Consider the following 27,891-nt stretch of genomic DNA (forward strand, 5'->3'; position numbering starts at 1 on the left):
CTGTCTGTGGCTCCTGTACGTCTGTCTGTGGCTCCTGTACGTCTTCTGTGGCTCCTGTGCGTGTCTGTGTGTGGCTCCTGTACGTCTGTCTGTGGCTCCTGTACGTCTGTCTGTGGCTCCTGTACGTCTGTCTGTGGCTCCTGTACGGCTGTCACACGAATGTAAGTATTGTCCACTACATTATTTCCAAGTGTTATCAACAGTAAATTAAGTTCTGCTAGATCTGGTAAAAAAAAGCTTCATACATTGTGATAATTTATGAAATAAAGTTTTTATCACTACACGTTTTAAAGTGAATTTCCCATTTCACTTGGACTTGTGACTTCATTGAATTAAATGGATTTTACCGATTATATTGGCTACATTACATCCATTGTTTAATATATATATGTTCAAAAAAGAAACTGTTAACATCACAGTTGATCTCTTTAATAATAAAGTTAGTGCTAATGACCCAAATTCCTTCATCTACCCACAAAGGAATAGTTTGGTTTCATGAAGATGTGTGGAAAGTATTAACATAGGTACCCACGCTGCTCCTGCTGGTTCAGAATTATAATTGTGCAAAGTGCGTGTATAGAATTTTAAATTCAACATTGTTGTTGGAATCCATGTGACTGTTTCATAATGCAGATAAGTGTAAGATAATAAAATAATTAGGGTAATGGCGAATGTGATGGTTAGCACCAGAAGGACTATGGTATTTCATAAAATTTTCAGGAGATGTTGTTTGGGTAAATTTGCACTTGCACACCACACTGTTAGAAAGTAAAAAATATTTTTTCTAGTGTTTTTATGTGTGTTTAGACCGAATATAACCTTCATTTCTGGCGGAAATTAGCCGGGTTTTTTATCGAGTTTTTTTCGTTGGACGTTTTCCGAAAAAAAAAATAATGGCAAAATACACCATAAAACACTAGAAAAACAAAACCCAAACTTAACCTAACCTAACCGACTCACCATATAATGGAATCACTTATTTCTTACCTTAATGGCCTGGTTCTTGTTCGTCGTTGGATTCTGAGATTCTTACACAATGCCACATATGTTGGTATTTGCGATATTTACATTCAGTCTTGCTCTTAGTACACTTTACTAAGGTTGGAAGAACACCATGCGATCGAAAAAATGCTATAGTTTCTTCGTTTTTTTCCCAAAAGCTCGCAATCAGCTTCATATAATTGAAGTGACACCCATCGCAGACTTCCATGGTCGGAACTGAATTTGAATTTCGAAATATGAGACCCAAAATAAAACCGAATTTGATTGGGCCAAAACTACTGCGAATTAAACTCAAAATCATTTTACTTGGTTGCAAAAACAAAAACGCTTTTGATTGGCCGCATGACATGTACGGGAACGCATGCGCGTGATGATTTATGAAGGAGACACGCAGTGTGGGAGGTAAGGTAGGCGATAATGGCGCAAGATTAATGGAAGAAAATAGAGAAAATTTTGGATACGTTTCTCCGTTATTATACATTTCCGCCGGTAATGTAATAGATGAAAATTATCTTATAATTAGACGTCTTATTCGAATATGATAATAGATTAGTGGTAGGAATGTGTGGTGTGTAAACGCAAAAATACCGTTGTTTGGATGAACCTTAAAAATAAAATACAGTTGGGTCTTCATTTACGTGGTCAATTGACCCCATGGAGGCCCGCGTAAAACGAGAAACGCGTAAATGAAATAACAGAACATATGGGATTAATTGAAATAGAGACTGGGCTGACCCCCAAACTCGACTTTTTCCCGATAATTCGTACGTTGTAGTAAATATATTATCTTAACTTTATGATGGTATTCACACACACATAATGTAGAAGAGAAATATTAATAAGAGAATAATATACTGTACCAGGTAAAAGAAAAATCAAGGTTTAACACTTACGTCAGGTTAGGTAAGAAAAAATCAAGGTTAGGTTGAGCACTTACGTTAGTAGAAGAGATGGGTCGGCATACGTTGATGGGAGCTGGTTCCGAGGCAGAGGGCAGATTACTGGCCCTCAGGTGAATCACCATCACTATCCACCATAGTTGTCAGGGCCTCCCTGACAAATCCCTCAAAGTCAACATTACTGTCACTATCACTGGCTTGGGCTGGCTGTGGTGGGTTGCGGGCGAAGAAGTCCGTGATGTTACGCTGACGGCTAGTGTTGATGTGGTCTTGATACACCTTGATGTACGGCTCCATAGTCTGCAACAGCTGGTTATTGAAGACTTCATAGCGGTTATCGTCAGGGTCGTTGGAAAGGACGAGCTTGAGTTTCTCTGCAAACTCGATGGCATCCTTAACATTACCATGCGTTAAGTTGTGTTCTTCTCGGGATGACGCACCACCTGCCTCTTCACCGATGTCATCGTCTTCTAACATCTCGTCAGCAGTCACCTCAGGATCCCTTATTACCTTCATAATGTCGTCGTAGGTGGTAAGCCTGCAGCTGTAACACTCTGCGCAGCTTCTCTTGCAAGGTCCACTGCCACTGCAACAGACTAAACCTCACCAGTCACAGGTTGACTCTGCCTCCCACCTGGGATACCTTGCAACACATGCCGCCATGTGTGACGAATCGTTGCCACAGGCAGCTGCCCCCATGCCTCCACCAAGAAATCAACAGCTTTCTTGACGTTAAATTTCTTCCAAAACCGTTTGACATGAACTTCTTGATCCGCCAACTCTTGTTCCTCGTCGTTGCTCTGGCTATCGCTATCAGTGTTACCCAGGTTACGCAACTCATCCTTGGTGTTGTTACAGTCGTTCAGGAGCTTAAACTTCTTTGTAGGGAATGCAGCCTTAACGTTGAATATCAACTGGTCCATGGGCTGGATTAACGACGTAGTGTTGGGAGGAAGGAAGACCACTTTTACGTTGGGGTGACTATCCAACAGTAGGGGCGAGTGTCCTGGTGCGTTGTCAAGGGGCAACAAAATGTTGAATGGAACATTCTGTTGCTCGCAGAATTTCTTGACATTGGGAATGAAACAGTCGTCAAACCAGGAGAGGGACAGAGCAGTGAACATCCACGCCTTATGTACGGTTAGCCAGTGGACATTTAGCTTGGTTATGTCCATATTCTTGTAGGCGTGCGGCTTGCGTGCTGTGTGGATCATTGATAACTTGAGCTTACAGGTACCGGAGGCATTGGTGGCAAACAGGACTGTGATGCGCTCCTGCAACTTCCGGCACCGACACTTGCTGGCAGACTTAACAACGAAGGTCTTGGTAGGTAGCTTTTCCACAATTGCTGGCAGACTTGACAACGAAGGTCTTGGTAGGTAGCTTTTTCCAAAACAGACCGGATTCATCCATGTTGAACACCTGGTCGTCGGTGTACTGTCCTTCCTCCATAATGTCACGTAAGAATGTAGGAAAATCACTAGCCGCAACACGGTCAGCACTCGCTCCTTCACCACCAATGTTAATGTTGGTGATCTTGTTCCTCTTCTTAAACCCTTGCAGCCACCCAGAGGAAGCATTGAAGGGTTTGGGCTCTGCAATTCCCATCTTACGTGCCACTGCTAGGTACAGTTCACGTGCGTAGTCCTGAACTGACTGCGTGTCCACCGTCATGTTCCGTTTTGCCTGACGATTCAAGTAGCTCACAAGTAAATTCTCAGTCTTGAACAGCACCTTGTTTTGGCAGTACTTCACCATTGAAGCACTTGCAAACTTTGTGATGCTCACATGTTCTTTTATCTTGGCGGCATCCTTCTTGATCGTCCGGATCGTAGATTCATTCACGCTATGCTGGCGCGCTAAATCAACTTGCCTCATTCCTTTTTCTAACTCTTGTACGATCTTGTACTTAACTTTGTAACTTAGGGCACTTCGTATCTTCTTTGGCTTGGAGCGGCTGGGTCCAGGTAATGCAAGGTTTTTCTGTGGTGGGGGGGGTCCAGCGGAAGCCATTCTTACGAGATTAGTGGGCACAATAGAACACAGTTTACACGGAGTGACTGACGCGGGTAGGTCAGCGGCTTCTTCTCTGTGGTGGTAGGGCACGTCATATTACATTGAACCAATCACAGCTAGCGGGGGAGGGAGGTAAGGATGCGTGGTCCAATCACATCCGATACGTCATATGACGTCACCGAAAACGCAACAGCGACATACTGCGCAACCTTACTCGCACCGCTTACCCTCGCTTTGGTCAAACATGGCGGGAGATGGCAGGAGGTTTGAATCCAAAATGGCGCGGCGAGGCTGGACCGCCAGCCGCTCTCTGCTTAAATAACCAAATTTACCACATAATTAAAGCATCTCAATTCTGGCAAGGCACTGCGTAAATGACCAAACGCGTAAACCAAAACCGCGTAAATCCAGACTCAACTGTATGTAAATTGTAAAATGTTAAATAAAAGGATAATTATATAGGACTAACCAGTGAGTGAAATTGATTGAAAAAATTATGAAAACGTGGGATTTTCACTGTTGTATTATAGTGAACACTGTTGTAGTTTGTGGAAATATGTTAAAAACTGGATATTTAAAAAAAACGTTACTTAACATTTGTGAGTATGGAAAACAGACCTAACCAACCTAACCAAACAAACCTACCTAGCCTTACCTAACTTCTTTACTGGGGGGCTCCGCCCCCTGGAGCCCCCGGTATGTCAAACAGAAAAAACTTACTATGATATGGTGAAATTTGAGGCATTTTCTGGATGCGAGATATGGCAGTATCGGTGCTATGCACCCCAGGCAACGGAGTGATTTACTGTGTTGGCGGGTTTCACAATAAATGATTATCATATCAGAACTCACTGATGAAAATAATGAAAGAAATTAAACGGTCTCTAGGTAAAGGAACAATGTCATGATCTTTAAACAATTGAAGGGTCTTGTTGTCATTATCCCTAAATTCACAAATTACGTTCATGTAAGATCGGTGACAACCTTCACATGACATGCTGAAAAACAAACTGCCCCGGGTGCGGGAAAAGCCTCTCAGCAGAGCATGACCTCATTACCGTCCGCAAGATAAACTAGTGTGTGCTTAGGCGCCTAATAATTATCTATGAAATGAACAATTTCCACAGTAAATGATTATCATATCAGAACTCACTGATGAAAATATTGTAAGAAAATAGCAAACAGTATAAAAAATAACTCGGTCACTGGTTAGCCCTCTATATTAACCAATAAAAGAAAAAGTAATAAAATCAAAATGACAATGCACAGAACCTATTAGAACCTGACCTTGCAGTAATGCAACCTGACCTGAACCTTATTACCATTTTGAGACCAAGCATGCCAGTAAATATAAAAACTAAAGATGAAGAAAAGAAGAGGGCTAATGAAGTGGTTATTTAATTACAACAACAAAAGTTTTATAAAAATAGGGTAATATTCATCCATTGGCTGTCCGCAGGTTTCCAATTTTCAATATTACAGACACAAAGACTATAAAAAAAACATACGACTTCTTATCATTTCTTGTGCAAATCAATATTAACGGAGTATCTCACAAATTTCCAGGCGTAAATTTCTGTACCCGCCATGTTGCCAGAGCCACTTCTCTCGTCCTCTCCTCCTGTGCAACATAACAACCATTGACCTTCAAGTATTGTGTCGTGACTTGGCTGGCCAATCATTTCCCACTGTGCAATTTCGAATTTTGAAGGCTCGTGATGGCGTGTGATAAGTGTTCTCTCCCATATCTAGCTTTTATTCAGCGAGTTTATGAGAACGACAGTGAAGCAATCCAAATACAGTATTACAAGATCACAGCGTTGTACCATCATCAAGACTGTGTCCTAAGTGTGAAAATTGTTTACTTTTAAGAAAAGACAAAAGTTCTTTTTGTCTGTAACCATAAATGTATTCCAGATTGCTCAGCTCTATCTTCCACCACAGTAGCAGATAATTTCCCCAAAAATGGTTAGGTTAGGTAGAGGGGGCTTTTTATGGTGCAAATTAGCAGTTTGTTACAAATGAAAATGTTAATTAAAAAAAAATGCTAATTTGCACAAGAAATGAAGGTCAGAATTTAGTAAAACACACCATAAAACATCGAAAAACCTATATTTGTATCCAAACCCGAGGTTAGCCAGTGGACTATGATTTAAAAAAAAAAAAAAAATATGCATCCCAAGATGATGATATGAGTATGTGCTTATTCACAAAATCATCAAAAACAACAAGCCAGTCTCTGGAGGAGAATGTACGAAGGAAGGTATGGTTACCGTAATTCTGTACCTATTTTATGTCCAGATCAAAAAACCTAGTTTGAGAAAGTAAATTTGTCAAAACAAACTATGGTAATTTACAAGAACACCTCTACCACCAGAAGGAGTTGTTCAATTTCGTTCATTTTTTCCACAGGTGTTCTTATCATTATACTGTAGTAAGTATATATCTTAAAAGAGGTGGCAACTTTATATGGTAAAATTATTGTTTTGGTCATGTAGCAAATTTTAGGGTTTTAAGTTTTGGAATCGGTAGTTTAGACAGTTCTAAGACACTTTTCTTCTGTAGCATATCCGTCGGAAATTTTTATTTTTCGAATCTTTTAATCAGTAAAATTACCAACATTATTACTTGTTTAAAGTGGACAGGGCTTTGAAGTAGAGGGGAAATGTGGGGTAAAAAAAAAATACAGTGAACCCTCACTTTACGCGGTTAATTCAACCCACGGCGGCCCGCGTAAAGTGAACAACATAACATATGGGATTAATTGAAATAGAGACCGGGCCGACCCCCAAACTCCACTTTTTCAGACACAATACCTACGTTGTAGTAAAAATAACTTCATAATTTTATGATGGTATGCACACACAATTAATAATTAAGAGAAACATCAATAATATTAGGTTTTTAACACATTAGTAGAAAAGATGGCTGGGCACACGGGGATGGGGGGTTGGTTCTGAGGCAGAGGGCAGATTATTGGCCCTCACCTGTATCAATTGTATCACTATCCACCACAGAGGCTTGCAGGGCCTCTTTGTCAAACCCCTCAAAGTCCATATAAGTCTATATCCTCACTATCATTATCACTATCATTGACTTGGGCCGGCTGTGGTGGGTGGCGGGTGAAGAACTCGGTAATGTTTTGATGACTGGGCGACCTTGTGCGCACCCTGCTCGCACCGCTCTCCACGTAAAAGGGTACACACACTGCGGAAAGTGAGCTGTCAGGTTTTGGCAGGGTACCGTGTAAACGTGGAAATGCGTAAAGAGGGACCGCGTAAAGCGAGGGCTGACTGCAAATAAAAAATTGAAAACCTGACCTTACGGTAATAGTAGTTAACTCCAGTACTGTACTGTAAGTCTATAGCTTATACTGTATGTGCAAAATGTATTTAATGATCATTTTTATATAATATTTTTCAGGGATAAAAGCATAAGATGAATGGCACTAGCACTCAGACATTTGCACAGAGTGGTGCACTGCTGAGGGATAGAAGACAGAAAACTTTCAAAATTATTGTCATCGGAGACAGCAGTGTAGGAAAGACGTGTCTAACTTTTAGGTAAGGTTGTTGACAATTTTAGATTACAGTATTGTGAATAATTGTGAGTGTAAATACTGTACACAGATTTATCACCAATGTCTCATCTTTGAATGCAAATTTTTAAAAAATAACCATCAGCAGGTTATTAGCTGTGTTGAAATATTATGTTTTGAATTTTATGATAATTACCCTGTATATGTACTTAATACCCATTTAGGCTATGAAGGCTGCATTCTTGTCTGACTTTGAATGAGTTCAACATTATAAAAATGGGGATGTGAAAGACTGTACAGTACACAGAGCCTAGCACAGCAGTAGCCACACATCTGAGTCAGCTGGGTGACTGCCTGGCTGAACTGTGTCATGTCACCCAAAGGTTGGTTTGAGTATGGAAGGAGCTATTTTTTGTACATAAAATGTGTTATTGTATTTTATAATATGCTATGTGTTAATTTTATTGTTTATCATAGCAATTTTCGATAAATTTTGACATGCAATTCAATATTTTTTGCTCACTAAATCGTTTAACTCTGAATCACATCGTTTATATAGAAGTTTGGTGTTCTTAAATTTATCATTTTAGGAACCATTTGTAACAAACTCGTTTATTATTATTATTACAGTAGAATCCCATTATCCGGTATCTGGGCAACCAGTAGATTCAACTAACCGACACCAGAATGAAATAATAATAATAAAAATTCCCCCCATATCCGCTATAATTGTAAGTTTGAATACTGTGTGCAGTGAGATGAGCTGCCATATTTATTGCTATGATAAATAATATAATCAATACATAGTATATCATAAAATCCAATAGTGCATATTTTATGTAGAAAAAAAATATTCTTCCAAACTCAAACCAACCTACAGGTATGGGTGAGTCAGGGTGATGCAACATAGTTCAGGCAGTCAACCAGATGACGTAGTTATGGCTCACCACCTCCACACATGTTAACTTCTTCCACATATACACCCATGTTCTTATTTTTTAGTGTTATATTACAGTGTATTTTTTTTATTTCTATGCCACATCATTAATATAGAATGGAATAAGTGTTAAAAAGAAGTAATTTTTTCTGAGAAATGAATTTGCAAGATCAGCCTGTAGCACTGTGTATTGTAGGATTTATTGGGGGATCCTGAGAGTGAGTTTCAACTAGCCAGAAAAACTATCCTGCACCTCTCAATCCCTGTAGGTGCCGGATAACTGGGATTCTACTGTATTAAGGATTAATGATGCCCTTAGTGTTTACCACCCTGCTTTTTAAACCTGATGTTTGTCCTCCGTGCTTTGCAGATATCCCTTGTTTAGTGATAATTTCACTGAATGTTATGTTTTCAGGAAGGCAGCCCCAGCATTAAACGAGGGATACCTGTAGTTGTATCACTCGATAATTATATGTAGGACAGCGATGACAAATACAATACCTTTATTTATTACTCTATATGTTATATGTATGATTAGATATACGTACAGTATTTTTTTAAAGAAATATTAAGGATCTTATCTATGCTCCACTCATCAGCATGCATGCACAGCATGTAAAAACACCTACTTTTCACAACAAAAAGGTTAACACCTTTTTATTTGATCCAGCTGTGGGATAAGATTAACTAGTTTTTAGAATTAAAGTATTTTTTATATTTTCTCTGTTAGTTAAATATGTATTTTAAAACTCACTAGTAATTTAGTTGATTAAAATTGCACTTTGAAAATGGAGGAGAGAATGGTACTCATTGATTGAGCCTCATCACTGAACTATAAATATTTCATACTAATTCTACATGACTTTTTTTATTTACAGTGATATTCATAAGTGATTAAGTACAAGTACAATATGTAACCGTTATATCCTTTTCTTATACCTTGGAGTTATAGTAATGTTCTGTACTGTATTATTATGTTACATCGTGCAGTTATATTATTTTTATGTTACTTCATGTACAGTATAGTCTGAGTTTACGCCGTTAATTAAACCTATGGAGGTCCGTGTATAAAGCAGAACGCGTAAATAAAATAACAGAACATATGGGATTAATTGAAATAGAGACTGGGCCGACCGCCAGGCTACCCTTTTTTTTGGCTATCGCCGACACAATACTTACATTGTAGTAAAAATAACATCTTAATTTTATGATGGTATGCACACACAATTAATATGTAAGAGAAATATCAATAATATTAGGTTTTTTAACACTTGCGTTAGTAGAAGAGATGGCTGGGCACACGGGGATGGGGGGTTGGTTCCGAGGCAGAGGGCAGATTATTGGCCCTCACCTCTATCACCTGTATCTCTATCCACCACAGAGGCTAGCAGGGCCTCCTCGTCAAACCCCTTGAAGTCCATATCCTCACGATCACTGACTTGGGCTGGCTGTTGTGGTTGGCGGGTGAAGAACTCGGTGATGCTTTGTTGACGGCTAGCATCGATGTGGTCGTGATACTGTTGAACATAGGGCTCCAGGAATTTCAACAGATGGTTATTTGACACTTCGTAGCGATGATTGCCTGTCTCTTTGGCATGGATGAACTTAATTCTCTCAGCTAACTCGATGACCTCCTTCACATCATCATGTGTTAGTTTCTGCTCTTGTTGTTCTGTAACACCTGGCTGCTCACTGACGTCATCATCTTCCAACATCTCGTCCGCAGTTACCTCAGGTTGCCTGATTACCTCCAGGATGTCCTCATCGGAGTTCTCGGAGAGGCCTGCAGCTCTAACGCCTTGTGCAGCCTCTCTTGCATTGTCCAATGCCACAGCAACAGACTGAGCCTCGCCAGCCACCGCTTGCCTCTGCCTCCCACCTGGGATACCCTCCAACACATGACGCTACGCGTGATGAATCGTTGCCACAGATAGCTGCCCCCATGCCTCCATCAAGAAATCAACAGCCTTCTTCACGTTAAACAGTTTCCAGAACTGCTTGATTCGCACTTCATGGTCCGCCAAATCTTGTTCGTGATCCTTGTCCTCGCTCTCGCTATGGGTGCCACTCTCTAGGTTCTGCAGTTCATCCTTGGTGTTGGTGAAGTCGTTCAGGAACCGAAACTTCTTGGCGGAGAAAGCAGCCTTCACGTTGCAAATCAACTCCTGATCCATGGGCTGGATTAACGACGTAGTGTTAGCAGGAAGGAAGACCACTTTTATGTTGGGGTGACTATCCAGCAAACGGGGCGAGTGTCCTGGTGCGTTGTCGAGGAGCAACAAAATGTTGAATGGCACATTATTTTGCACGCAGAATTTCTTGACATCAGGAATGAGACAGTTGTCAAACCAGGAGAGGGACAGACCAGAGAACATCCACGCCTTCCCTGAGGTTAGCCAGTGGAAATTTAACTTGCTCATGTCCATATTCTTGTAGGCTTGCGGGCCTTGTGGATCACAGACAACTTCAGCTTAGCGATGCCGGAGGCATTGGTGGTGAACAGTATGGTGATGCGCTCCTTCTGCATTTTGCGCCCCCGACACTTGCTCGCAGACTTGACTACGAAGGTTCTTGGATGGCAATTTCTTGCAGTACAACCCTGATTCATCCATATTGAACACTTGGTCATTGGTGTACTGTCCTTCCTCCATAATTTTCCGTGAAAATGGGGGAAAATTCATGGAGGCAGCCCGGTCGGCACTTGCTCCTTCTCCTACTATCCCAATATTCGTGATCTTGTTGCGTCGTTTAAAACCTTGCAGCCACCCAGCGGAAGCAGTGAAGGGCTTGGGCTCTTTCAACTCCCATTTTTCTTGCCACTGCCCGAGTGTCGACCACCATGTTCCTTCTTGACTGACGAATAATGTAGTTAACCAACAAACCCTCGGTCTTCAGCAGCACCTTATTGTGGCAATATTTCACCAGCAAGGCACCTACAGACTTGGTAATGTTTATGTGTTCATTGATTTTGCCGGCATCCTCCTTGATCGTGCGGATTGTCGATTCATTCACTCCATATTGTCTGGCCAGATCCACCTGCCTCGTGCCTTTTCCTAACTCCTGAACGATCTTGTACTTAACCTCATAGCTTAAGGCGCGTCGCACCTTCTTGGGCTTAGGGCGGCTTGGGCCAGGTAGTTCAGGGCTTCTCGGGTGGTGGGGGTCCAGCGGAAGCCATTGTGTAGAAAGAAAAAAACAAAACCGGCTCCTGGGTACGAGCGAGTATATACGGGGACAGTGAGACTGGCGTGGCCAAGGTAAATTAGCTCTGGTGGTAGGGCAAGCAAGGTGGTAAGGATACGTGGCCCAATCACAGTCCTCGGCGTCATCGTCACGAGTCTGACGTCTGCGGTGACGTCAGCGCCCAGCACCTTGCCCGCCGCTTGGCGCGTATATGATGGCATTTACCGCGTAAATAATAATTGCCGCGTCTGGAGTGGTGCCGCGTAAATGGCAAATCGCGTATAAAATATACGCATAAACCCAGACTATACTGTAGTTACAGTAGAAGTCCAAAAATCCGGATGAATAAAAAAGAGATGAACAGGTACATTTTGATAGTTTATTCATTAGCAAATAGAGCATGCTTCATTTATCACAACGAGCAGTTTTAAAGAAAAAGCTGTGAATTCTAGAATTTTATTCTTTGCCTTTTTTATATCATAAATTGTAGACTTTCCAATGTCGTATGTTTCCATTAGAACAGTATTGCTCACACCACGTTCTAGTTTCTTAATTATTTAAAGTTTGTCACTCAATTTCAACTTGTGCTTCTTTCTCTTCACACAACGAAGTTTATCTACTTTAGGAGCCATTATTATGGGCTTGTACAGTACTCTGTAAATGGAAAGAGTAGGACTCAAAATTACCTTAGGTTGTCACAGTTTGATTGCTCGTTTTAAAGTGGCGACCGTGTGGTCGCTTGTTATCGCTGTGCAGCTGTGGCGCTCACGCATGCGCACATACACACAAAAGCCAGCTAAATAATAAAAAAAAAGTGAGTTTTCGAAAAGTCCGGATTCTCGGGTGGTCCAGATTTCTGGCATCTGGATTTTTGGACTTTTACTGTATAATATTATCATTATTTGCACCTGACAGTTATAGTTTCATTATTTGCACCTTAGAGTTATATTATCACTACATTAAGCCTTGGAGTAATATTATATTAATGTGCCATGCCACCTCTGAGTTATATTACCATTGTTACATCCTGGAGCTATATTATCATTGTTACATCTTGGAATTATATTTTTATTATGTTACACCTACCAATGGCTGAATGAGAGCAATACATGATAATTATCCATTTATTAACAAGTAGATTTCATGAGTCTGTTGAGGGGTTTGTTTCAAGATCCCGATTTAGTTGGATAAGAAGTGCTAGTTGCAGTAAAACATTATTCTACCATATCTTACTTCCCATCATTCATAAAGTAGGATTTCATACTTCAGTGCTTCATTTTCAAAAATATATTTATCTTCAGATTTTGTGGGGGTCACTTTCCTGAAAGGACTGAAGCCACAATTGGTGTAGATTTCAGGGAGAAGAGAGTAAACATTGATCATGAGGATATTGTGGTGAGTGTTTATATACAGTATACAATTACTGTACATTTCTTTCCTCAGTCATGTGTCTTAGGATCTATGACATAGCTTGTATTTCATAAAGTGGAATGTTTTATATACAGTAATTACAATTACTTGGTATGTTTTTATTTGTTAGATTGTTTTGATGTACAGTGGTCCCTTGGTTAACGAGCGCCTCGGTTAACGAGTTACCTTCCATAAGATTCTTAACTTCGGTTAACGAGCAATCCCTCAATTAATGAGTTTCTTACGAGCTGACCTGAACATGTTTTCGCTTGCATTTGGCGGTCCACCAGCTGTAGTATTTAGTCCGTTAGTACAGTAATCGGTTCTAGGGTTTAAATTCCTTACCATTTTAGTAAATATCAAGAAGTTTATACTATTCAATAATTTTAAAAGTTTAATATTAAATTTTTTAGTAATTTTAACAATTATCGAACATGCCATCCAGCCTGCCAACACACCATACAGGCGTCAGTCTTTGTGTCTTTTCAGTGGAGGTAACATCTTGCTTGAGACTCTCTTCAACTAAATGCTTTTTTTCTGTGTTTACAAGAAAATTATTGGTCATTTTGAAATTTATTTTACATATTGACAATATATAATGCAGTGCAGTGTTGATTTAAAGAAAATAATCTTGAATTACACCAAGAGAACTAAAATTTTATGGGTGAAATTGCGCCATGGGGTGACTTCTCTTCCACCCCAATGCCTTCTCTTTTCCTCCACCCCCATTCTAATTCCCATCATCATCATCATCATCATCATCATCATCATCATCATCCAGGAGCCTTCTACATACACACCCCAAAGTAAGTGTACTTTTCTACCTTTTTTGTTGAATTTAGGCAATTTTTGGTGAGCTGGAACCAATTACCCCAAAACCCATTGAAACAATGGTTTCGGTTAATGAGTTTTTCGGTTAACGAGCAACCTTCTAGAACGGATTGTGCTCGTTAACCGAGGGACCACTGTATTAAAATAGGCAGGGTATATAAAATGATTTTGAAGGAATACCTACAGGTAGTAGGCAGTAGGCAGCTACCAAACAGGGAAGTACTACCACCTGAGAAGATATTGGAAGCATAATACGTTGTCTAATGGTAGACCCTTCTGCCATATGGCACAACAAAAATAGTGTCCAGGTTCCAGGTTGCTGATCTGACTTTCTGCCTCATTTACACCCAATTGCAGGGTCTCAATTGTTTCTCTTACTTTGACAACACAACATACATATATTGTTTCTCACTCTTGATCTCTTTTTTTTTTATGTCTTTATTATTATTACTATTACAGGTATCATTATTATTTCATTAATTTTATTTTATTATTATTATTATTATTATTATTATTATTATTATTATTATTATTATTATTATTATTATTATTATTATTATTATTATTATTATTATTATTATTATTATTATTATTATTATTATTACCCCCCAGGGCCAGATGTGGGTCAGTGACCTGTGCCTGGATGGATGAATTGAGCTATAGGTTAAGTGAGTGACTTGCAAGATCTATCATCAATTAGGGTCCTCAGGTAATAGTGAGGACTTGATATGCAACTAATCAAGACTGTGTTGTATAGTGAAAGCAAGTTTAGGTTTTATGGTGATTTATTCTAATTTCTGAAAGTAAATCTTCTATCCCACACCATAGTTATTTAATTTCCAAATGGGGATTGGTCTAAGGTCCATTACTCAGGTAACACACCCCTTAGAATGGAACCTAGAGCTTTGTCCCTCTATTTCAATTGCTTTTAATGAGTCACAAATTTCAGGAAAAAGAGAGCCCATTTTCAGTCTAGCAGCTGTTGTATGCCCTGGGTGCAATCAGGGTAGTTGGTGGATGGCTTAAACCTTTAGTCTGCTTTATTATTAACACATAGATGGCTCTGAGTCTAGATGCAGCTGATGTTGGACAGATGGAATTTGATTTGTTCTGGTTTTTGTCAGATTTAAAGAAATTTATCTCTAGATTCTATAGTGGTTAGTGATATAAAGGTAGTTTGATTGTACAATGTTGTGTTGTTCCTGACTAGATGTTGTTTTCGTTAAACCCCCCAGTTGACATAACCCAGTTTAAAAAAAAAAATAATAATCTGGATTCCTCTAACCCAGGGGTGGGCAATGGTGGAACACTTTGCGGGCCAGACTTAATATAGATGCAAATGCATAATATTTGCACAAAGTAAAGCCTTGTGTTTGTGAATATAGGATGTAAGGAAAATATTAAGTAACATGTATAGATATTTTGGGTAAATAAATACTGCACATCACTTCTTTGCTTGTCTCTTTTATTATTGATAAAAATTTCTCCATTGCCACAGAAATAATCTGGCGGGCAAAATTTGGCCCGCGGGCAGTATCTTGCCCACTCCTCTCTAACCTGTCCCCTGAAGGACGACATAGGGGTAATTGTATCAAGTGTGCCCAGAAAAAATTTAGATATTCTAGTGGTTGGATCACTAGGAAATTATGAAACATGGTCTTGATCTTTTAAAGTGGCCTTGGAAGGTCTAACCCCTTGTGTATGGGCTGCCCTCTGAGATGAATAAAATAATTTTAACCGCTCATAGGAGCGATTTTGGTGTGTGCAGGACAATAAGACCCTTGTCGTTGACTCGATGAGTATAATTCGGTCAAAACCTGTTAAAGAACAATTCACATATAACAAATGCTGGTATATCAGAACACACAATTTGAATAGTACGATCAGTATACAGTACATAACCTATTAACCTCTTAAAAATAACTCGCATGTTACAACTGTTGATACATCAGGACACAGTTTGTATAATATGATCAATATACAGTACATAAATATACTTATTAAAGTGATTTAATAGTTATTTAATAGAGGATTTAATAGTTCATAATCACACTCACGTTTTGGGATCTAGGGACTGACCAACGAGAACAAATATAAATATCCTCCCGGTAGATGTTCGCTAAACGAAAATTCAAGATGTTGTCTCTACGGTAGAAGGTGAGCCTGCTCCTCAGGCAGTCACACAGTTGCTACCAGCTCCATCTCGCTCAGTAAGCTATCCTGAGTTGTAAACAGTTTCTTCACTCAACATGTGGCCGACACGTGGCGATAACAATAATCATCTGGTGTTAGCCAAATAAAATATTAAAAGTGGTGTCCCTGTAGTGAAGGGGTTAGTGGAGAAGCCACAGAGCAGGGTTGGCTGATTTAAACCAAACAAAAATAATACAGTAATACCCCGCTTAACGCAGTTTCGCTTAGCGCGATTTCACATATACTCGGTGCCTCGCCAGAGCCGAACTTTCACTTAACACGGGTTTTTTCCACGTATACGCGCAGAGTGTCTGGCTCGAGACGCTATTTTTAGATTCGCCCCACCCGCCACCCACCTGCCTGCCTGCCTGTTTTAGCTCATAAAATTCATACAAATTACCCGGCCAGAATATAATTTACATTGCTGGAATTCGTACAATATGATGATCATTTTGAATATAAACTTCATAGATTTTGCATTAGACATACAAATTCTAGATATAATGTTTACTCTGAGTAAATATGTTATTTTTTGTGCAAAATATATGACATTTGTATTCAAAATATTCCTGGTCTTACAAGGAATCCAGCAATGTCAATTATATTACCCTAACTTTAGTTTGAGGTATTATTTATTACTAAAAAGGTAAATATTCTGGTTTTCCCACACATCTATAATAAATAATAATAATAATAATAATTAACGGTTTATTGAAATAGCTTGGCAGCCAGAAGGCTGAAAATATACAGTTACATATTTGGGGAATGGGTTACGAATTACAAATAATATACAAGTTACATAAGTGACACAAATAAGACATATAATAACTTGATGTGGAAAAGCTCAAACTACAGTTCATTTCAACATAGTGACAGTGTAAGGAGCAGTGTATACTGGGAGTGAATACACTGATTTATTACAAGTTATTGATAATTTTTACAATGGTTGGGACTGGGCTGTTCTTATAGCGATCAGTTCGTGCACGTATGGGCTGGATGCGGTTGTGGTGTCGAACAGCAATTCTCGGACAAGGGATCTCAGGTGGTAGTAGGAGCCGGTGTCGGGGATGGTGTAGAAGCTTCTTACCAAATTTGCAGATGAGGTCGTGGTGATGGTCAGTGAGAGTCGAAAGGGTCAGTGTGTTGAGCGCTTCTTGATATGTGGAGTAGGAAGGGGAGAGAATAATCTTGCATGCCCTCTTTTGCACTTTTTCTAGGTGTTTACGTTGTGTGGCATTTAGGGAGGAAGACCAGGTGGGGGAGGCATAGGTGAGCTTGGGAAGTATGAATGTTGTGTAAACACTGAGGAGCTCGTGTGCAGGAACTCCGAGGGACTTGAGTCGGCGGAGGAGGTGGAGACGGAAACTGGAGGATTTGATAACTTCACTGACGTGTGGTTTCCAATTTAGTTTGTTGTCTATGGTGACCGACCGACCATCTGTTACGGTGTGAAGAATATTTTTTTTTTATTAACTGAAGATATTTGTTTTAGCTCATAAAATTCATACAAATTTCCCGGTCAGAATATAATTTACATTGCTGGAATTCTTACAATTTGATGATCATTATGAATATAAGCATAATAGATTTTGCATTAGACATACAAATTTTAGATATAATGTTTACTCTGAGTAAATATGTTATCTTTTGTGCAAAATATATGACCTTTATATTCAAAATATTCCTGGTCTTACAAGGAATCCAACCATGTCAATTATATTATCCTAACTTTAATCTGAGGTATTATTTAATACTAAATGTTAAAATTTAGTTTTTTCACCCAACATCTCTTGAAGGGAGGATTGGTGGGGGGAGGGTTGGGACGGGCCGACCACCTGGCGCGGTTGGAAGAGCAGGGGAGGCAAGGTGGGGTACTTTGATTGACAGATAGTGTCGTGAAGAATATTTTTTTTTTTATTAACTGAAGATATTTGTTTTAGCTCATAAAATTCATACAAATTACCCGGCCAGAATATAATTTACATTGCTGGAATTCTTACAATTTGATGATCATTTTGAATATAAACATCATAGATTTTGCATTAGACATACAAATTTTAGATATAATGTTTACTCTGAGTAAATATGTTATCTTTTGTGCAAAATATGACATTTATATTCAAAATATTCCTGGTCTTACAAGGAATCCAGCAATGTCAATTATATTATCCTAACTTTAGTTTGAGGTATTATTTATTAAAATTTAGTGGTTTTCCCCCCAAAATTTCTCAGAGAGGGAAGAGCCAGCGAGTGTAGTGTGAGAAGAGGGGGAGGGAGTTGAGTTCATTATTTGAATGGACATTAACTTGGTGACTGTATTTCTCTATTTCTCTTAAGTATTAATTGTGTGCATGTACCATCATAAAATTAAGATGTTATTTTTACTAGAACATAGGTATTGTGTCGGAAAAAGTAGAGTTTGTGGGTCCGGCCAGTTTCTATTGGAATTAATCCCATATGTTCTGTTGTTCACTTAACGCGGTTTTCACTTAACACGGTACCCTGTGGGTTCAATTGACCGCGTTAAGCGGGGTACTACTGTATATTTTTTATCTACACCTTTTTTATTGGTTTTGATAAACTTTTTCTTATTTTTTATTATTTACAGATGGTTTTAATGATTTAGTTGCAGTAATACACCGCTTTACGCGGTCAATTGCACCCACGGAGGCACGCGTAAATGGAACAACAGAACATATGGGATTAATTGAAATAGAGACTGGGCCGACCCCCAAACTCCACTTTTTCAGACACAATACCTACGTTGTAATAAAAATAACATCTTAATTTTATGATGGTATGCACAGACAATAATTAAAAGAAATATCAATAATATTAGGTTTTTTAACACTTACATTAGTAGAAAAGATGGTTGGGCACACGGGGATGGGGGGTTGGTTCCGAGGCAGAGGGCAGATTATTGGCCCTCACCTGTATCACTTGTATCAATTGTATCACTGTCCACCACAGAGGCTTGCAGGGCCTCTTTGTCAAACCCCTCAAAGTCAATATAAGTCCATATCCTCACTATCACTGACTTGGGCCGGCTGTGGTGGGTGGTGGGTGAAGAACTCGGTAATGTTTTGATGACTGGGCGACCTTGTGCGCACCATGCCCGCGCCGCTTCCCGCGTATATGAGTAGATGCACCACGTAAAGTGGGAATTCCGGTTCTGGCTGGGTACCGCGTAAATGTAGAAACGCGTAAACGGGAGCTGCGTAAAGCGGGGTATTACCTGTATGCAGATAGTAGAATAAAAAAGGCATATGATAGGGTGAACAGAAATAAATTGTGGGAGGTATTACACATGTATGAGATAGGACGGATGTTATATGCTGTTCTATACAAACAGCAGGGCAACAGGAAGAGTAAATGGGAAATGAGTGAAACATTTGAAATATGTGGGTGTTAGAATGAAGTACAGTACACGTTGACCAGCAATTTGAGGAAATTTTTCATATTTTTATTTTTATGATATTTTCCATCCTGAACATAAAGCATGGCCTTATGGTGTGACATCACAGCTCTAATGGCACAGTTTATCATTGTAATTGTTATCAACAAGTACAGTGGTCCCTCGGTAAACGAGCACAATCCGTTCCAGCAGGTTGCTCGTTAACCGAAAAACTCGTTAACCGAAACCATTGTTTCAATGGGTTTTTGGGTAATTGGTTCCAGCTCACCGAAAATTGCCTAAATTCAACAAAAAAGGTAGAAAAGTACACTTACTTTGAGGTGTGTATGTAGAAGGCTCCTGGATGATGATGGGAATTAGAATGGGGGTGGAGGAGAAGGAAGAAGAGAAGGCATTGGTGTGGAAGAGAAGTCACCCCATGGCACCATTTCACCCATAAAATTTTAGTTCTCTTGGTGTATTTCAAGATTATTTTCTTTAAATCAACACTGCACTGCATTATATATTGTCAATATGTAAAATATATTTCAAAATGACCAATAATTTGCTTGGAAACACAGAAAAAAGCATTTAGTTGAAGAGCGTCTCAAGCAAGATGTTACCTCCACTGAAAAGAGAGAGAGACTAACGCCTGTCTGGTGTGTTAACAGGCTGGATGGCACGCCAGAAACTAGTTTCTTTACCTTCAATTATGTTCAATAATTGTTAAAATGACTAAAAAAATTAATATTAAACTTTTAAAATTATTGAATAGTATAAACTTCTTGATATTTACTAAAATAGTAAGGAATTTAAGCCCTAAAACCGATTACTGTATTGGCGGACTAATACTACAGCTGGTGGACCGCCAAATGCAAGCGAAAACATGTTGAAGTCGGCTTGTAAAAAACTCGTTAATTGAGGGATTGCTCATTAACCGAAGTTAAGAATCTTATGGAAGGTAAATCATTAACCGAAATCTCGTTAACCGAGGCGCTCGTTAACCGAGGGACCACTGTAATTTGATTGAAATATCTAATGTTATGCTTCCAGCAAAATCATGTAACCTTCTCCTATTCAGGGTAATTTATTGCTAAGTGGATATCCTTTTTGGATCTTGCTGTGAAGGTGAAGGGTAACCTAGTTATTGAAATTATTTAATTTTTATATCCCAGTTTTGGGGCATGGGACAACAGTTTTCAACTTGCTGACCATATGGAGTTGCCTAGTCCTGAATCAGTTATTAAATGGAAATTCAGGGCCAATCTTCTTGTTTTTTATGTGCTTCCTCTTTAGAATGCTTTGAATGCACCACTTAAAGTGTGTTTGTTAACAGCTACAGCTCTGGGATACTGCTGGACAGGAGAGATTCAGGCGATCAATGGTTCAACACTATTACCGTAATGTGAATGCTGTTGTGTTTGTATATGATGTCACCAGAATGTCTTCATTTCAGGTAAGGCACAGGTTTTTATTTTCGTTTTGACTGTTTTAAACTTTTCTACCTAATGCGGGGTGACTGGAAACGAGCAAATACACAGTCACACATTTTATGTTCTTTTGTTTTCTTACCCTCATTCTTTCTGGTTTAATACAGTTTGTGTGTTCTGCTATGGCATACCCTTTCCATTACCTGCCCTCAAATTTGGTGTACCCTTGTTGCTTTGCATAAGCCAGCATCACTTATAAGTGGTATATCCCTTCCCAAAATTCACTCATTGCCATGGTCTCTCCTTCACATGCAATGCTGCTTCCTGGATATTTATGCCTGTTTGATGTTCAGTGTATAATTTTAGTGATATATGCATTCCAGTTATGTTTATGAAATGCAGGTATAAATGACTAGCAGAAAACAAAAGAGAAAACTTGAATTGTGTGGCTTGAGTAAATTTTTAGAAAATAACTTGAGTCCACTAGATTTCCACATTTCAGGTGTGATATTGCCTAGACCAAAAGGTTCTGCCACTAGATGCCTTCCCCTCTGTTTTTCAGAGCTTCTCCCTCAAGAGAAGCACAAGGTCAAAATATCATATGTTTAGGGAGATGAATTATGTTGAATGAATAGTAAGCACCCTATGAGTGCCTATTTTGAGATCCCCATATTCAAATATTTATTCAGTTTGCTCAATACAGTCTAACTTAGTTCATAGCTGTGCATGTCAGTACAATAAAAGGTGAAAAGCACATATTTCCCAGCATCAATAATAATTATATTACCATAATAATACATTGACTCCTTCTTTATGAAAAAAAGAAAAAAGATTCCTCGCTTGACCCCTGATGTGTTATTGTGTCATCCTAAATTCCTACTGTTTTGTTTATATGACCTCATAAGCTAAGGCCGACGCTGGTTCAGGCATCAGGGAGTATTGTTTCCTTGTTTGAATTTTACTTTGCTTTTATACAATATTATGGTACTGTATTTGTATTTAGCATTTCAATGCTTACCTGCTTTCTCGTTATTTATGTGATAGAACTGAGTTTTAAAGTGCTGAAAGGAAATGTAATGTGCTAACAGTAAAAGTAAAAAGTGCAGATTCTACAAAAAATGTACAAAGTACAGTCAGTAAAGAATTGAAGATTCCTTAACACTTGTGATTTCACTATGGGCTGGCTTCAAATGTTTAAAAAGCAGTGCTTTAAAACCATTGGAGATAAAGTCAATGCAAAAATGCGGAAAATGTTGGTATACCAGCCAGCTGTCCGGGTGTCTGACTTGTCTCAGCTGATTTCACTCGTCTTCCCTTGTGAACTACCAACATTCTCCACACTTCCAAACCTTTCTTCACTTCCAAATGTCACACACCTTCTCTTTCAACTCAACATCCTTATTGTACATAAATTTAATAATACTAGGGTGTCTACTGGTCTGGAAAACCTAGAAAAGCCAGGGAATTTTACAAATAAACCTGGAATTTTATGTGAATTCAGTTTAACTTCAAAATATTGCTATTTTGACAGCAATCTTACCATAAATTAATGCTGGACTGTACAATAGGTAAATAATGAAACCTTTAGGAACAAATTCCAGTAAATAGTCCACTCCAATTATTGAATTGTTTGTGTACTTGTCATATTTCATGTTAGCGATCAAATAACCAAATATTACAGGTTATATCTACTAATTCTGCAACGAGTATTGTCAGAGATGAATTGTTCTTATAATTAAGTGACTTTATTTAAGTGGATTATTCCACATATTAATCATGTGTCATATAAGTGGATCAGGGGTGTGATTTTTCATTTTTTGCTGGATTTCTGGCTTTTTTTGGAACGTTTGGGTCGACTGACGTGAATCGCACAAATCCAAGGATAAAAATATGGAGGGTGAGGGTGTCAATGTTTTTGCTGATGTTCATCACTAGGCTTGAGGTGGGTTGAAAAGGGTCTTCAAATTCTTGATTAATAACATTTATATCATCTTTAAAGTTCCCAATAGTATACTGTTATGGGACATTACTTGTCTTGGGGTTACACCCTGTATTATAATGTTCCACAACATGAAAACACAAAGGAAGATAAACAGGGAATGAAAACATTCATAATACACTAGAAGCTGCTGTAATATATTAAGTATTAAACATATTTACACTACACAGAAAGGTGAAAATGAAAGTACATCAACTACAACTGAGAAACAACACCAGGGACAAAAAGACAAGAGCCTCTAATCCTACAATTAACACATGGAATAAGTGTTACCTATCACAATATACATTATAATTATAATCCTAATCCATATAGAGTACATAAAGTAAACATAGCTGTGAGGTGACCACTCAGTTGCACAAACGCAAAACACTCAGAGACATTGGATACGCGTATACAGCACAGGTCAGAGCCGGCACTACAGCATGTCAAGAAGCCAGGGTAGGGAGTGAGTGACTGCTACTGGTAAACCGACCAACTAACCTCACAGAGTTGCCAGGTTGTCTATTACTCACGACAAGGATGTAAACATTGACACAAATAATACAAGACAGCATGCCCTTCAAATTCGCGGGTATTAGGTTCTCAAAATGGCCGCGAATCGCCAAATCCGCGAATAACATTTTGCTCACCTCGATGGGGGGGGTGGGGGTAAACATGATTACTTGTGTACAGTGAACCCTCACTTTACACGGTTAATTGAACCCACGGCGGCCCGCGTAACGTGAGCAACGCGTAAAGTGAACAACATAACATATGGGATTAATTGAAATGGAGACAGGGCCGACCCCCAAACTCACTTTTTCCCGACACAATACGTACGTTTTACTAAAAATAACATCTTAACTTTATGATGGTATTCACACACACATAATATAGAAGGGAACAATCAATAAGAGAATAATAAACTGAAGGTTAGGTTAGAAAAAAACAAGGTTGGGGTTAACACTTACGTTAGTAGAAGAGATGGGTCGGCGTAGGGGAATGGAGGCTGGTTCCGAGGCAGAGGCAGGCTACTGGCCCTCAGATGAGTCTTCATCGGTGTCATCCACACTTACTAGTGCCTTCCTGACAAATCCCTCAAAGTCATCATCACTGTCTCTGCCTCTGTCACTATCACTGGCTTGGGCTGGCTGTGGTGGGTTGCGGGCGGAGAATTCTGTTATGCTTTGCTGACGGCTGGTGTTTATGTTGTCGTGATAAACCTTGATGTAGGGCTCCATGGTCTGCAACAGCTGGGTAGTGAAGATTTCATACCTGTTAGCGTCAGGGTCGTCGGAAAGGAGGAGCTTGACTTTCTCAATACACTTGATGGCACCCTTTACATTACTATGGGATAAGCGACGTTCTTCTTGGGATGACGCACCACCTGCCTCTTCACTGACGTCGTCATCATCTACCATCTCGTCGGTAGTCACATTAGGATCCCTTATCACCTCCAGGATGTCGTCGTTGGTGGTCTCGGAGAAGCCTGCAGCTGTAACACACTGCGCAGCTTCTCTGGCAAGGTCCACTGCTACTGCAACAGTCTGAACCTCACCAGTCACAGGTTGACTCTGCCTCCCACCTGGGATACCTTGCAACACATGCCGCCATGCGTGACGAATCGTTGCCACAGGCAGCTGCCCCCATGCCTCCACCAAGAAATCAACAGCTTTCTTGACGTTAAATTTCTTCCAAAACCGTTTGACGTGAACTTCTTGATCCGCCAACTCTTGTTCCTCGTCGCTGCTACACAGAATACAGTAATTTTCATTCTGAGTACTGTACCCTGTACAGTATTTAATATTCCACTCAGTATTACATGAGCATAAATGAGGAGAAACTAGACAATCAGTTTACTGACTGAATGTCTGTGTATGGTTGAGACCAGTATACTTGTCTTCGTCACTATAGGAGAATGATGACATATTGAAAGCTTATTTGCAGACTAAATTTCTTGCTACTTGTAGAGAAAAATTAAATTAGTGAAATAAGTAAACAAACTGGTAGTAAAAAATGCTTTATTTTTGTATACGTACGTATTAATTATTATGGAGGACAAAATGATGAAAATAAAGAAAAATAATTTGTAACTTGGGGGTTTTCAATTGTAAATCAAAGCATGGGACAATTTTAATTTATAAATTCAATTTTTTGTAAACTGAGGAAAACATGTACTATTATAAACAAGATGTGATATCCTTTTATTTGTTATTTTATTTAAAAAAAAATTATTACAAGTGAGTCACATCTTATCCATTTATTTTATTTCAGTCTCTGCCATCATGGATTGAAGAATGCAACCAGCACAGTTTGAGTTATAATATACCAAGAATTTTAGTGGGAAACAAATGTGATTGTAAAGATAACTTGGCTGTTTCAACCAGTGTAGCACAGAGGTTTGCTGATCATCACAGTATGCCAGTAAGTACAGGTATTGTGGTTATACAATAGGAAAAGTTGTAATTTATTATCTGAAGCCATTAAATCAGTGGTTCCCAAACTGGGGGGCAATCTTCCCTTGGGAGGCACTAGGTGAAAAATATGTATACAGTACAGCACAGCACAGTATAGTACTTTACTATAAGCTCTTTGTTCATTATTTCAGCTTTTTGAAACTTCTGCCAAAGACGACAGTGACTGTGACCATGTAGAGGCCATCTTCATGACACTTGCTCACAAATTAAAAGCTTCCAAGCCAATGATGCCCATCAGTCCCACTCAGTTTCCACTTGATGACATCCACAGAGCAGAAGTTGCATCTATTGGTAGAGAGCGTAATGGTGTTGAAGTAAAAAATTACGAGTCATGTTATTGCTAGGAGCTACATTATTGTGTTAATTATTCAGGACTCATTTCACTAGGACTGGTAAGAATGAAATTAATATATACCCGGTATATATATTTTTTCTATGTGTTAATGTATGTACAGTATTGCTACATGTTTGGATATTGAATGCTATGAAAGAAGTCTTGTTAGTGACCAAAATTCAGGTGAACAGGTCTATGGTTAAGTCAGGTAATTATATACACAGTTGCACTTAAACAAATCTTGTTGTGTGTGCAAATTATAGTCATAAATATTTTCTGTATCATTTATTGTCTCTTTTTATTTTTGTCCAGATAAACTATGCTAGATAAGTTTAAATTTGAATGCTTTATGTTTTGGGTATGGGTAACTGACATGAAATATTTAAAGGTAAGGATCTCTTGTCACACAAATGCTGTATTTTCATTAGAAAGGTACATGAGCTGGGCATATTTTGTTAGCTGCTATATAATCACCCTTTCCCACCTTTTTTACTCATGTGTTTTCAAAGGAAATGATGAGCTGCCTTTGGTATTGTTGTAATCATTGTCCAGTGAAGGGCATATACATCCATTAGTGGTGCTTTCCTCTATTCTTTTGCTCAGTGCAAGCAAATGCCAACTGCTTCACTTATGTGATAACTAAACCAGCTTAAAACAATAGGTAATATTTCAAATCCATGATATGTAGTATACACCTGTACAGGTAATCCTGCCAAATCTGCATGTTTAGGTACACTCTGTCATTATCATCATCACCACCACCATTTTATAACCATTTTCCATGCTAAATATTGCAAATTGTAAATTGATAGCACCTATGGGAAATGAGCAGTTACAGTCTGGGTCGAGTCCCAAAATGAATCCGAGATAACCAAGTGGTTCCGAAAAGTGATGTGGCGGCGGGCTTGGGTCAGGTGTAATCCTACTTGGATGATTCCCATCTGAACGATCGTCCTTTCTGTACATTATTTGCCAGGGAGTCAGCAATTCAGGTGGACAAGCTTAGGAGTTCATGTGATCTGTGGTCAGGTCACTTAATGTCAAGTGACCTAATAGCATTAAGGCTAAAACACATGGAAATAGTGAGGTCATTTAGTTAGGTATGAGTTTGGGAGGAAATGGTCATTATTCTTTATAATGAAATATTCCTTATATAATTTGTGTTGTATTTTGTTGTTCCTAATATAATTCATATTATACAGTAGTCCGTCACCAACCGTGGGGGTTAGGTTCCTGAAAATCCTCGTGGGTGGCAAATCCGTGGTTGGTAAGACTAAAGGCTTAGGAGAAATAGGGGGTAAGGTTCCATGGCCACAGATAACACTCATCATATCCTAACTAGGTTGCTTGTTCCTTCACTAAACAATACCTGTATTGTACATTTCATTAAATTTGAGTAAAATACATATAAAATAGCATAATATAAATTAAATAGTAATGTAAATTTTACAATACAACATCCGTGGAGATGGCATGTTGCTATAAAATAAGAAAAAATTAATATCATGGGTATGTATGTGTGTGAAGTTAGAGTGTGTATGGACTTGGCAGGTTGCCAAGTTAGACTGTCCTTGTAGCCCTCCCCATACCAGGGTAAGCCATGTTATTTTTCAACTCTTATTTTTGGGCAGATGTACAGTATGTAATTTTAATAATTTATTTTTACTCCGTTACATGCACATACAGTCATCCATACAGAATGTGGAAAACAAATAATAGAAAGGATTATCATAAGGTGGGAGGAAACTGGAGGAGGTGAGTTGCATTATTATTGTTCTTTTTCAACTCGTTATTTTATTTTTTTTACTATTACATGCACACACAATTGTTGATACAGCTTGTGCAAAAAAAACAAATGCTTATCATCAGGTCGAAAACATAGAAAATAAACATTTCTTATGGCCATGGGAGTTAGCCCACACTCATGAGAAGGGGGAGTGCACTCCTGTCTCCTGAGAGAAATGATTGCCAAATAACACTGCAGTATTTTTATTTATTTTTTATTAGTGCAGTATTATTTTTATTCATTCCTCACACTTACTGAGGAATACATTAGGCCGTGAAGGGATAAAGACCCTATACAAATCTGTAGATACTTTAAATTTAATGCCGTGATTGATGAAATGGTATACTACAGAGTAAAAACGGTGGATGCCTGGACCCCACAGAAAGGAAATCTGCCTTGGTATGCTACAAAACATGTTTTGTGTAAAAGTTTTTTGTGTATATAATGATTTTAAGCCAATAACAAACATAATTGAAATGC

The 27,891-nt window shown here is 38.8% G+C and overlaps 1 protein-coding gene across 1 annotated transcript; it reads left to right on the plus strand.

Annotated features, from left to right (window-relative positions):
* Nucleotides 1–89: 89 nt before the first annotated feature.
* On the plus strand, nt 90–27,891 carry LOC121861786 (ras-related protein Rab-33B-like). Its single transcript, XM_042359698.1, has 6 exons — nt 90–161; nt 7,341–7,480; nt 12,877–12,970; nt 20,740–20,859; nt 25,089–25,238; nt 25,423–27,891. Exons 2-6 carry the CDS (start codon nt 7,356–7,358, stop codon nt 25,633–25,635), a joined length of 702 nt encoding a protein of 233 aa, XP_042215632.1. The 5' UTR covers nt 90–161; nt 7,341–7,355; the 3' UTR covers nt 25,636–27,891.

The sequence above is a fragment of the Homarus americanus genome, unplaced genomic scaffold, assembly GCF_018991925.1.
Source record: "Homarus americanus isolate GMGI-L3 unplaced genomic scaffold, GMGI_Hamer_2.0 scaffold40248, whole genome shotgun sequence".
Classification (NCBI taxonomy): Eukaryota; Metazoa; Arthropoda; class Malacostraca; order Decapoda; family Nephropidae; genus Homarus; species Homarus americanus.